Source organism: Limulus polyphemus, unplaced genomic scaffold, assembly GCF_000517525.1.
Source record: "Limulus polyphemus unplaced genomic scaffold, Limulus_polyphemus-2.1.2 Scaffold246, whole genome shotgun sequence".
Classification (NCBI taxonomy): domain Eukaryota; kingdom Metazoa; phylum Arthropoda; class Merostomata; order Xiphosura; family Limulidae; genus Limulus; species Limulus polyphemus.
In genome coordinates this window covers 62,664-76,780 of record NW_013665856.1, presented here as the reverse complement: position 1 = coordinate 76,780, position 14,117 = coordinate 62,664, and the positions used below count along the sequence as shown (strand labels likewise).

General features: G+C 33.3%; 1 protein-coding gene across 1 annotated transcript in view; it reads left to right on the top strand.

Moving 5' to 3' along the window:
* The window catches only part of LOC111085126 (adhesion G protein-coupled receptor L2-like), a 48,965-nt gene that overhangs the window by 18,842 nt on the left and 16,006 nt on the right, over positions 1-14,117 (top strand). The window contains exons 9-15 of the mRNA XM_022382389.1: positions 1,389-1,509; positions 1,875-1,978; positions 4,091-4,193; positions 5,384-5,540; positions 7,123-7,189; positions 7,310-7,376; positions 8,522-8,607. Of these exons, the coding sequence (XP_022238097.1) occupies positions 1,389-1,509; positions 1,875-1,978; positions 4,091-4,193; positions 5,384-5,540; positions 7,123-7,189; positions 7,310-7,376; positions 8,522-8,607 (705 nt within the window). The remainder of the gene's footprint in view (positions 1-1,388; positions 1,510-1,874; positions 1,979-4,090; positions 4,194-5,383; positions 5,541-7,122; positions 7,190-7,309; positions 7,377-8,521; positions 8,608-14,117) is intronic.

The following is a 14,117-nucleotide window of genomic DNA, read 5'->3' as shown; positions in this document are numbered from 1 at the left end:
TAACTGATGTGGATATCCTGAGTTGCACCTTTAGCACTCTGTTTTGGCAATGGTTCGCCTAATATTTGTTTGTTTTTATTAGTCGCACGTGTTAACATCCACAGAACTATTTTATTTTACTGTAAATGATCTACATTATTTTCATTCTATGAGAAAAAAAAAGAAATGAGACTATGTACAGTGTGTTGACAGAGCCCGAGATGTATTTATGAATACTGTAATTACTTAAAAAAACACACGCCGTCTTTGTCATCATATTCGACATTCTTTTTGTCTCTGGTCGTTTCCTGCTTGCAGTGTGTTTCGTGATGAAGGAGAAGGGATCGTTTCTTTCACTATTTTGAATCTAAGAAGTTCCCCAACTACCTGTGAACACAATTTTGAGCGTTAAGGTTACATATATATATATATATTTCTTTTTTAGGTCAGGTAAATTATTAAATTAAAGCGAATGTTTTTTCTACGTCTTATATTAAAAGATATTCTTCGGTAACTGCCAAGATTCTAGAAGAATCGACGATAGGTTTAATAGTATCATACACATATTTTGAAGGATGTGAAGAGTCAAAATATTTAAGTCTTTTAAGTATACATAAATGGCCTGAATTTTCTTCCCTGTTGCATTAAAAGTACGAAACGTAGTTACGGTAGTTAGAACATGTTGACATTTTCTACAAAGAATATAACAAATCTTGCGTAAGTGATGAGTGTTTATTTTCTTATCTTTTGAAAAGTATTAATTATTCTTTGTAAATGTTTATCAAATCTGTTCTACGAAATATTTTCAAAAAACTCAACTCAACAATAAAACAATGTCTTTAAGCTACTAGAAAAAATATTTTTATTAATTTATCTACAAAATTCAACTGTGCCAGTTGGCAGTTATGTTTTGTTTTAGTTAAAGTTCCAAATAAGATAAGACAAAAGTGAACTTTAACTGAAATTTATTTCAAACAAGCCTCTCTCGGAGAGAAGAGAGGATACTCCAATTACTTAGGAAAAGTTTAAATTTGTATTTACACTCAAACACCAAAAATAAACATATCAACAGTGTTCAAGATTGTAGTGCATCAAAAATGTTTAAATATTTTAGGGATTGGTAATTCTTACATTAACGTAAAAAATAAGAATAAAAAAATTGATTCTAAATATTCTATAATAGCAACAACAAAAACTAAAAAAAATGCGATGCACTTATAACCTAAGCAGCAAGTAGTGGTTTTGTTATTGGTATAATATTATAGAGTGATACGACTGTTCTTCTCTCCTTTCTGTCCTTGAAGCGAGGCCTAAATTCATTTATGTATTTTTTGCTGCAGTATAATCGTATAGAATAAAGTAAACTGTATACAAATTAACATTTTATGTTGATTGTGATATTTTCTCAGTGAAAAGTATCCAGAATGGGACACCTCAGGTTGTCGTTTGATGTGGACCACCACAACTTCTACTTACTGCGCATGCTCTCATCTCACAAACTTTGCTGTATTAATGGATTTTTCTGGAGTTGTAAGTATCTTTCTTTATTCACGTTTTCAATGAATATTAAAAACCTGGTGAAACCGTTTGTTTTTTTATCATTTAACTCCTCTTGAAACAGACATATTTTGTGTAGTCGTGTAATAATGTATAACCACGTGTGTTGATGTATCTAATACCTTATATTATACAGTAAGAAAGCACATTGCACTTTAGAACATTTCAGAAAAAAGTAGTAAGATAACAGGAACGACGTAAATACTGTGTTATAGTACGGTATTCAGACACATTATAAAGTGTCAACTTTGATCAACTTTAGTAGAATTGGAGTATAAACATTTTATGTTGTTGTTTATTAGTTTCTCTGCTTTTGTCATATGAATAATAATTTACAGACCCTCAAGAAACACAACAAACCTCTACGGATATTGTCACTAGTATGCTGTGTGTCATCAATAGTTGCTTTAGGATTGACCATCGCTTTCCTCGTTTTATTTAGGTAAGACATATTTACAGTATGTAGAGTAATTCCTGAAAAGATCAAAACTATACGTACTGTATAGTCATGTTTTTAGCTTGTTTCACATATGCTAACCACGTGCTGTTAGTTAAAACGTACGTTAATATATATCACATTTCTGGTAAAAACATAATTATGTTATTATGGCCAAGGTAAGGTTAAAGAATCATGTGTTACCGTCATTATAAAGCTATAATACAAATTCAGATTTTATTACCTGTTAATTATTTTATTCTTCAAGTATTTCAAAGAGTAAAGGAGTTGTTTATTTGTTTGTTTCGCTTCAAGCGCAAAGCTGCAAAATAGACTACCTGCACTGTACCAACCATGGAAATCGAGCCCTGAATTTTAGCGTTCTAAGCTCCAATGCTTATTGCTGATCCACCAAGGAGGTAGAAATGAAGGAAAAGGTTTCATTATTAACAAAATGTTGCATGTTTTTGGTCTTATTTGTATCTTACGTTTGAAATGATAATATTTAGCAAAAATAGTTACTTGGTTCTTTAAGATAAAAATAATCTATCAACTCTCAACTTGAGATCAGTTACTGAAATACTACACCAATCTCAGAAAACTTATAAAAAAATTATATCAATGTGCGCTGAGACTAACGCTGATAATGTATCGTACGTATTATCCGTAACAGAGAAATTATTAAGGTAAAAATACAAAACTCATATGACTTAAGGAGTGTGTGTCGATAAAAATGAGTGCATTCATTTACTCTTAGTGAGCACGTAAATGTGATTTATCGTTACGTACAAAATAGTTTCAAAAGCTCTTGAACTTTGAATCTATTGTACACCAACACATATTCTATTTTGCATTGTCCATTGCGAAAGTATTATTTAGAGATCAAATGTGTTATAAAGCTATAAAAGAAAGAGATACCGAAACTTTAAAAGGCTAAAAAGCTTGGTATTACTTTGTTATAACTTGAAGAATAATACAAGAACGTGCCGAAATTTAAAGAAATAATTAGTCGATTCATTACCCTCCAGGATACACTGAAAGATCACGGACTAGATACGTTACAAACTGCTTTGGAAATACAGAAGTTTTTTTATCCACATCTTTTATATTTGCTATTTGATACCCTTAGTAGGTAGAGCCCAAATAACCTACTGTGTAGCTTTGTGCTAACAAAAACAAACCAAATGATTATCTTGACCATTCAGACGATCTACCTAAAGCGACAAAAGAACGTCTTTGATAGTTCAGTCCAGTGCCAGGCTTTTTGAAATTTCTAGGATGTGGGACCAGAAAAAAACTTGATGAAACCGGTTAGAGATAGGAAAATTAGATAAGATGACGCTATATGAAGATTAGCATAATAACGTTGATGTCATTTTAATGTATTTTTAATTTTATTATAACCGCTATAGACTAAACTTGTGGACGACAATTTTTCACCGGCAATGACTATTTTTGCAGTACTCATCATACAGCTGATTTGTAAGCAAAAAAGTCACTATTTTAAACTGTCACTTCGTGGACTATTCATTTAATATACTTGCCGATCTGCTAATCAGCTCGTACGATCCTACAGTATCTAATATTTTCATGACAGTCGTTAGTGAAGCTAAAATATGAAAACGACACTTACATTGCATGTAATTATATACAGCTGATAGAACTAGTATGTAATTATATACAACTGATAGAACTAGTATGTAATTATATACAGCTGATAGAACTAGTATATAATTATATACAACTGATAGAACTAGCATGTAATTATATACAACTGATAGAACTAGTATGTAATTATATACAACTGATAGAACTAGACAGCTAACGTATAATTTCTGCATAGAAAATCTTTTTTTCGTGTATTTTAATTTTAGAGGTATAACTAAAGTACCTCTAAAGCCCTCTTTACATTTTTTTGTTTATACAAATACATGTGTGTTTCTTCCACAATTTAGGTAACTAATCATTATTCTAAGGCGGAATGATAAAAATAAAAGGTTTGGTTGGTTTTGAATATTGCGCAAAGCTACACAAGGAGTATCTGCACTAGTCATCTCTAATTTTGAACTGATAAACTAGAGAGAAGGTAGATATTCATTTTTGCTCCATTCGTTTCAGACCTCTCCGCTGTCGACGTAGCACCATTACATGTAACGTCAGTGCTTCATTGCTGGTGACACATTTCTTTGTCGTGGTAGGGTTAGACAGAACGGAAGTGCCTGTAAGTAACAAAAGCTCTTGTTGGCCTGAAAAAACAATAACAGAATAGAGGTATATTTGAGTAAAAAAATGTGTTATTTACAGGTTTTAATAGAGAAAGTTATAAAAGAATAAGTGTATAAGTAATACACGTTTTATTTGCTATTTATAGTTGTTTTGTACAAAAGTTGAGTCTAATGTAAAACTTGTGTTGATTGTCAGTTGTAGTATTTCACACAAAAAATAATGATAAGAAGAAAGTAAGGTACTTGAAAGTAAGGTACCTGAAAGTAAGGTACATGAAAGTAAGGTACTTGAAAGTAAGGTACCTGAAAGTAAGGTACGTGAAGGTAAGGTACCAGAAAGTAAGGTACGTGAAGGTAAGGTACATGAAAGTAAGGTACGTGAAGGTAAGGTACATGAAAGTAAGGTACCTGGAAGTAAGGTACTTGAAAGTAAGGTACCTGAAAGTAAGGTACGTGAAGGTAAGGTACCAGAAAGTAAGGTACGTGAAGGTAAGGTACATGAAAGTAAAGTACCTGAAAGTAAGGTACTTGAAAGTAAGGTACTTGAAAGTAAGGTACCTGAAAGTAAGGTACGTGAAGGTAAGGTACATGAAAGTAAGGTACCTGAAAGTAAGGTACTTGAAAGTAAGGTACTTGAAAGTAAGGTACCTGAAAGTAAGGTACCAGAAAGTAAGGTACGTGAAGGTAAGGTACCTGAAAGCAATATCTGTATTATTATTTTGTTGATTTTCTATAGAGAAAACAATATGTCTGTAAATAAAATATATGCAATATGTGGTTAATTACGTCCCAAAAAAAGGAACGAAATGTCATTTGAATGTAAGTTCTTGATTTTCTATATTTCTATTGAGATGTATTTTTTATTTTCTGTATTTGTTTTGAGATATATATTTTATTTTCTATATTTCTATTGAGATGTATTTTTTTATTTTCTGTATTTGTTTTGAGATATATATTTTATTTTCTATATTTCTATTGAGATGTATTTTATAGCTTGTATATTTCCACTGAACGTTTCATCTAATGCACATTTTCCACCTTTGTAGCTTCATTCTGAACATATTACTTTATAAAGAAAACACTAAAATAATGTTCTTAATTGAATATTATTATAAACTCACTAATGACTAACCAGTAAGATGAGCTGTATTCTTCAGTCTGGTATATTTAATGTTTTGTATTTTAGGCTTTATGTGGAATAATCGCTGGAATCTTGCATTATTCGATCCTTGCAGCTTTTTCCTGGATGTTGCTAGAAGGATTCCACTTGTACCAAATGATCGTTGTAGTGTTTACTCGAGTCGACCGGCTTCGAATTCATTGGTTCTATGCGTTTGGCTATGGCAAGTAGTTTATTAAAAATATAATATGTTTCATAATTACAAACCTAATTTTGTCTTTATGATTGACTGATTCTTATTGACTGCTGCTACCTTTTATTCTGTTAATAACCACGCTCCATGGCTTGTGCACAACACCATGTGGGTATCGCTTCTATGATCGTATTTATAAGCTTGGTAATATACTGTCGTATTATGACACATGACGTCATTGCTAGCATGTAGATGACAATCTCGTAAATCATACTTATCCCTCTCACCTAAACGTGTTTTTTTTTTATTCTTTCTCATCCGTCCATAACGCTCGCCAATTAACCTCATAATTAATTTAAATAATGGTGGTCAACTGACTCTAAAATATTTGGAAATATCAGCACACAGTCCGTCGGAAGATTCGATCAATATTAACAGTGGTGACACAGCTAACTGAAACATCCGTCCGTTTACAAATTCTAGATGGATAACTGCTAAATATTGTTTCATCTTAGTACTGTTAATTATTTTCCTGTTTCACATCATAAAAATACATTCTTACTTCTAAAAATTTCTCGGCGAAGTTGAGATTTAAATACAAATTTAAAATTGTTTGTTGTATGCTCTGCCCACCACGGATATCGAAACCGTTGCGAAATCGATAGCGTTGTAAGTTCCGCAGACATACAGCTGTGCCACTGAAAGGTTAAAAATTTATAGATTATGGATTCTGATTGAGCATTTTCTGATGTGTCTACAGTATGTTAAAATGGCACAAAAATTGTCACTCTAGTAATGGGTTTTGAACTTCATAATTTCTGTTATTTTCAATTTTAACTGAACGTATAAATGAAGCATTTTGTTCATATCTTCTACGCTAATTTTAATAGGCTATTGTACTTATTAAACTATCAGTTATTCTGAGCCGAGGAGAAAAAATACGAGAGTTTGTTCCTTTGTTTTTAAAATTCGCGTAAAGCTTTACAAGGGTTGTCTGCAATAGCTGTCCCTAAGTTTGAACTGATGAACTAGAAGGAAGGCAGCTAGTCAACAGTACCCACCGTCAATTCTTGTGCTACTCTAATCGAATAATGAGATTTGACCACTCAGTCTTATAATGCACCCATAGCCCCCAAAGTGTAGTGTGAAATTATGCGGCAACGGGACGCGAACTTGGGACCCTTGGGTTCATATCATGTCTCGCTAATTACTTGGCTAAGGGATAAGGATTATGAGATTTCTCATTGGGTTTTGTCTGAAATTGACTTTACTTAAATATATAACAAAAATAAATACCTGAGAAGTTGAATGATTGGTTTAAAATAAAAGACACATTAATCCAATTCCAATAACATTCAACAAGTGTTATTAAACGAAAAATGTTATTGATAATGTCTTTCCAGTTTGTTTTTTTTTAACTTCACATGTAGAAACAAGAAAGGGCAGATAAATTATTTAAGTCTAGTCATATTTCTCTAAACGTACAAACAAATTTAGTCATATCATGGCTCATAACTTTACTTAATTCTGATTTACAGGAATGATAAAGCCGAATTTCAGGAGCTTTCTGTGACTATTGTACACTAACAATTTGAAAATTAATCTCTCTTAGGTGTTCCTTTCGTGATTGTCTTAACTTCCTCTATTGTGTATCCATCGGGATTTGGAACGGAACAGAAGTAAGTTCAAATCATTGTATTTAAAGTACTTGTTTCATTATTGACTCCCAAGTTAATATATAGCTCGAGTTGAAATAACTCAAGAATGATTTCAATATTCCTCGTTTTATTCCTTGATAGCTGTTGGCTTGAGAGGAAGAAAGGGATGGTATGGAGTTTCGCTGGTCCAGCAGGTGTTGTCATATTGGTATGTAACCTTTCTAAATGTAGCTGCTTTTATGCTTAACATTAGCAAATCTATATATTTATAGAAAACCGGGAACATAAAATAATTAAACTGAGCGTTTTAACAAATATTAAATGTATTAATCATATATATATATACAACAAATCGAGTGGTTGCAAAGCTTCCTGGCCTTTTAACTGTAATCGGCAAACAACCTGTACTCAGAACGGTAGATACTATAAATACAATACTGTGCACACCGATATTTTACTGGACACAAAGGCTCAATATGTTGACACTTATGTGAATAGATATCGTATCATATTTTCTCTGCATCTTTCTGTTTTCAGTGCATTACAAACTATTTATCTTCTCTTCAAATAAAAGTGATTCTTTTAGAACAAGCATGCTTTGAATAACAGCGTTTATTCAGCACTCAATGTTTATCATGAATAGCATTATTTTTGGTTTAATAGTTTAGCTATTTTTAATTATCTTACCTTCCTCTGTTTTTCTTTGAAATTGTAATTAACTTCGATGATTCAAAAATAAAATACATCAGAAGGGTATGAAAAGTATGAAAGATAGATTCAATGGAGTTCGGAAAGTAGTGACATCGTCACCATTTCATTCTAACTTTTTTATCTATAGGTGAAATATATGTGCTTATAGTGGATATCAAGTGTCATACTATGAGAGCTTATAATGTATTTTCAGCTCTCAACAACCTTGAGATCTCAGTTACATTACCTGGTAATGTTATCCAAAAAGTTTTATATCTGGGTGTATAGAAGAAATTAGTGTGAGTTTTATTAAAATACTTTCTTCAGTCCTTCAGACTGAATGAGTGTCTGAGACTATCTATCCTTACAGTTACAACCAGTACTGTAATTTAATTTACTTGCTTGTTGTATGAAACATTTGCTTGTACTCCACAACAAATACCATGCTCGAAACTTTAGTTTTATCCAATCAAATAAGTAGTTTCATTTTAAAACAAAGTGAAGTAAATATGAGTACTAACTAGATTTAAAAAACTCTTTTTGGTTTGAGAGATCAAAATTGTGTGTTTATCTTCCGTGGTTTATTTTACTATTTGTTATTTTTTGGGGTTTTTTAACTTCGCCGTAGCTTCATTTGTATTTTAAATCAGATTTTATTTGTAGGCAAATATAATCATACTGATTGTGTCCCTGCGATCAGCCGCATCTTCGAAACTTATTGCAGAGCAGACATCTACCAAGAAAACCATGTAAGTCACATAGTGCTCTTTGTTATAATAACTTTTTCATTTTTATTATTACAACACGAAAGTGCTCAAGTACTTGTTTAAGTTGATAAGACGTAAAGAATTCTATTGCACTATAACAACAACAGCTGTTGTAGTAAATTCTAATATGGATGTCACATTATAACAACATTTGTTGCTATTGTAAACCCTAAATGAATATCCGTGTCACACTGTAACAACATCTGTTACTACAACAAGCTTTAAGCGAATATTTCTGTCACGATATAGTAACATTTATTGTTATGGTAAACTCTAAGTGAATATTTATGCCACATTATAACAACATTTGTTGTTATGGTAATCCCTAAGTGAATATTTATGTTATTTACGCCAGTGTACTTTCACTAATATTAAAGAATAAAACTGCTTATCTATTTTTACTGCCATTGTACCACGCAGGTCTTCACACAAGGTTCTCACTATTTTAAGCTTCAATATAAATATTTTCATGTTATCATAGCAAGAAATTTTGTTATCATGTGATATAAATATTCACTTAGGGTTTACCGTAGTAACAAATGTTGTTATAAACATAAATATTCACTTAGGGATAACCATAACAACAAATGCTGTTATAATATAACATAAATATTCACTTAGGGATTACCATAACAACAAATGATGTTATAACATGTCCCTCTATAACAATACTAGTAAAGTAAGCGGTTAGTTGTTATAGTAAACCAAGTCACACTATAAAAGCAATAATTAATACAGTAAACCTCGTTCGAAAAAATCACAATAATGCGCATAAGTTAGAAGCCACCATTCAGTCTTTTGTGCAAAAGATGTCCAAGAGGCAATATAGTAATAATGCCAATATAATGCCCTTATTTATTTAAATACCTTTCAAATCGGGTGGTTAGGTTTAAATGAATTCTGAAACATGAGATGTAAGAATATCAGAACCGACAATAATCATGTTTCTGAAAACTGAGCTTGTAGCTTTTAGATTTTATAATGCTGTGACTGTTATACTGACATCTAGCATCAAATAGAATTCCACTTATTTACTAGCTTTCTATAGTAAAAATATTTAAAACACTTTTCCTTGATCTTTAGGGCTATTGTTTGCGTTTGTAGAAAGCACAAAACAATAGTTTTTAATGTGTGACATGGATAATTAAAATATGGCACCAAGACACCCAGCTTCTGAAGAAATAAGACATAGCATATTAGGTTTATACAGAGGGTTTAATATGTTAAATTAAAATGATTTTGAGTATGAAAATCAACAAGACACGTAAAATCTTAGCCAATAGAGAATCGCAGTGGAACAACATGTATAAGAACTACATTTTGACATTGTTAGCGTTTTATAGGTAATGTGATCTTACTGAAATTCGATCGCTATTGGGAATAATATGTAACACCACTTTCTGATGCATATATTTTTCATACGCTCAGATCGTAAAGATAGGGGATTTGGCATTTCCGGGGGGGGGGGGTCTCTTGCATTTACTTGCATTGAAAAAACAAAGAAACATGGGTCAACTTGGGACCTCAGGGTCATCCACAGAGACCTGCAAAAAGTCATACCTCGCCCATGATCAGCAAAGTGCATACTGTACTGTAAATGATACACTACTCAAAACAATTAAGGGATGGTCAGAGTTTTCTATATTATACCTATGGTAAGATACAAGTGTTCGATTTCTGCGGTTGTCACAGCGTAGATAGCCTACTGTGCAGTTTTGTGTTTAAAAAGATCTATTCCTTGTTTTGAACAGCATGATTGTGCCGACCCTTACAGGCAAAATTGCTACTTTTAAGAATGACTTCTTAGTAATACAATTTATCTACATTAACAAAAACTGCAGTAACTTTTTGACATTCAAAACTGGGTGAAAAATACAGTCACTTTATAATAAGTTGATAAAATATGCTTGGAGCCGAACGCGGTTAGTGGTTAGCGTGCCAGAATGTGTATCCGAGGTTCTGTGGTTCGCGACCCGCAGTTTGAAGCCATAGGTGCGTTATAAGAGTAACTTTCAAAATCACTCTATTCTATTAAATAGCTGACGGTGGGTGATGTTGACTAGCTGCCTTTTCTCTCGTATATCACTTCAAAATTAAGAACGGTTAGCGCACATAATCCTCAAGTAGCTTTACGCGAAATTCAGCAAACAACAACAGGCTATCATCATTCTGTGAGTATGAAGGCTTAGGTAACGTGTACTTTTTACAGTAGTATTAGGTTGTCAAGAAATTAATGTCACCTTTTTTTGGATGACAAAAAAAAAAAACCCGAACAACTTATATATCAAAGCAAAACATTTATTAAATGAAATAGTCTCCATTCTTATAGGTTTTGGGGTCGGATATGGTTTTTGTCTAGGACTGGGCCATTGTTTTTGGTGTTTAATATTCGTATAGAGAATCCATTTTTCATCACCGGTGACAATTCTGTCCAAAAATGGTTCACGCGCATTACGCGCCAGAAGAGATGAAGCAACGTTCACACGTTGGAAACGATGATAATCAGAGAGTTTGTGAGGCACCCAAACACCTTCTTTGTGGAGTTTTGACAGCCAATCCCGCAATTCGGTTAAAAGAGCCGGGCAAAACCTTTTGGCAGGGTGTGTTGCTGGTTGAATTCTCTCTTGTTTAAAATTAATGGTGACTCTACCTGAATCATTGGGATCTGGGATCTGTCCGTTTATCCTATATGCCGTTCAAGACCTAAAGAAGGCCTCAGTACGAAAGACAAAATTTCGTCTCCTTTCCTTTCAACGGACAGTTGTAGTCCATTAACTGAAGTTCTCAGACCAAAATTAAACACTGATTAGGTCATTTCTTATTGGTTTTTCCTGATGTGCTGAAGGTCTATTGGCCCTCTTTCTCGCGTAATAGCGCTTTGTGAAACATCTACAGAGTAATTCGATGACGAGGAACCCACCTTGAGACTAATAATGGTTGGAGACGGCTTGGATGGTACCTAATGATGACAAAACCTTGTCAAAACGTTGCACATTTGCTGTTACGTTAAACTTATATTAAAGTGTTTCTTCATTACCCATTCAAGCCGTCTCCAACCATTATTAGCTACAGAGTAAGTATGCATTTCAAACATGCTTTTTCTCACGTGTACGTTATAATCGGAAAGCAAATCTTAAATCAGTGATCAGTGCATGTAAAAGTCCACTGAAACGGAAATTACGTCAGATGCGTCAGTTCTCTGTCAATGAACAAACGTAACTACTGTCTTCAGTTAGGTTAGTATAATATTAAACATAATCCTTTACAAAATAGCAAGAGTAACTGAACAACAGTATAGAACTACAAAAACAAACCACAACTACTAAAACGGCCAAGAATCGAACATAAAAAACGAAGTATATATTTTAAAAATCTTTCTACAATGCCTTGCAAAAGCATTCACTCCCTACCAATAATGCCACATTTTGATGAAATGCAAATAGTGTGAACAATTTGTTAATGAGCTTGTTTTTATTCAAAACACTAATGATCAAACTTAAGACTGTTATGTGTGAAGGAGGTTGAATGTCAGTAAAACCTGCAAAGAAAATATATGAATTGAAATTTGCTGATTGCATAAGTACTCAGTCCCCGAACTCATTACTTGGTGAAAGCACTTTTGGCAGCAATTACGGATGTGAGTCTTTTTGGATAGGTCTCTACCAGCTTTGCACAATGAGATTGTGTAATGTTTGTCCATTCTTCCTGGCAAAATTGCTCCAATTCTGACAAGTTCGTTGGGGATCGTTGATGGACTGCAATCTTCAAGTCTCACCATAATTTTTCTGTTGGATTCAAGTCAAGACTTTGATTGGGCCACTCCAGGACATCCACTTTCTTCTTTTAAAACCACTCCAGTGTGGCTTTAACCTGGCCCTTCGGGTTATTGTCCTGCTGAAATGTAAATTTTCGATCCAGTTTTAGATTCTTATCTGACTCAAGCAAGTTTTTCTCTAGGATTCACATGTACTTTGCACCATCAATCTTCCCCTCAATCTTGACAACCTTCCCTGTCCCTGCTGATGATAAGCATCCCCATAACATGATGTTGCCACCAACATGCTTGATACTGATTTGGAGTATTATTTTGAAACTTTTTGAGACAAAATTTTATATTTAATCACTTTTTAAAGTGTGTGTGGTGTAGATCTTTTATATTTATCTCTCCAATAAGTATTAAAGTTATATTTTACCCATTGTACTTGTTTACTTTTAAAAATCGGCAGCATTAAGAAGTTATGGGCGCATTCAGTAAATACTGATTAAATAGAAGTTATGATATTACCGAATAACGAATATTTCTACATACAGAAGAAAGCAATTATTTTATGTGCTCTTCTACGGAAACACATATTCTGATTCATAACATTAACTTACATTTATTAATTAATGTTTAATTAAAACTTACTATATCTGGTACTCAGTACAGCAGACTTAGTTGTAAACAACTAATTTATATATTCAGGAATTGTAGTTTTCAGGCTGAACACAGTGACGGTTTTAGGCAGTCGCAACGGTTCAGGTACAAAAGATTAGTTTGAAAGGTCAAAAATTGGTGTAATGGTCTCTGTCCGTATCTAATCAAAGTGGTTTAACTTGACTTCAGAGTAAATGCATCTGTTCAAGCTACAACTCATATAGTGATACGACAAAACAACCATGAAGACCACGGAGCTTTCCAAACAAGACAGGGATAAAGTGGTAGAGAAGCACAGATCAGGAGAAGGTTACAAGAAAGTTTCAAAGTCTCTGATTATCCCTTTGATTACGTTGAAGTCCATCAATGAGAAGTGGAATGTGCTTCATACTACCCAGTAACTACCCAGATCAGCCCCCCCCCTTCCAAACTAAGCAGCCGGGCAAGCAGGAAACTAGGGATGCAACTGTGAAGCCAACAGTGACTTTGAAAGATTTGCAAAGTTACACGTCTGAGACTGGAGTCAATGTTCACACGTCGACAATATCCCGGTCCCTACACAAAGCTGGCTTGTATGGGCGAGTGGCAAGAAAGAAGCCATTACTGACAAAAATGCATTTTAAATCTCGTATGGAGTTTGCGACAAAGCATGTAAATGATTCTTCAGACATGTGGCGGAATAAAAATTGAGTTTTTTTAGTCTAAATTCAAAGCGTTACGCCTGGCGTAAACATAACACAGCACATCAGCCAGTCAACACCATCCCAAGTGTATACAAAAATTCAATACAATTATAACTAGGCACTAAGTTGATAAAACACCTATTATCGTACAATTTTATGTAGACTTTACTCCAAATCAGTATTTTATAAACGTAAGCGGAGTTATTTTTGGTATTGTTGGGTTTTAAACTCGAGTGGAAGAGTATACAAAAATTCAATACAATTACAACTAGGCACTAAGTTGATAAAACACCTATTATCGTACAATTTTATGTAGACTTTACTCCCATTCAGGAACAAGATATCATCTAAAAGTTAGTTATCCAATAAATACTTAACGAAAACGTCGGATG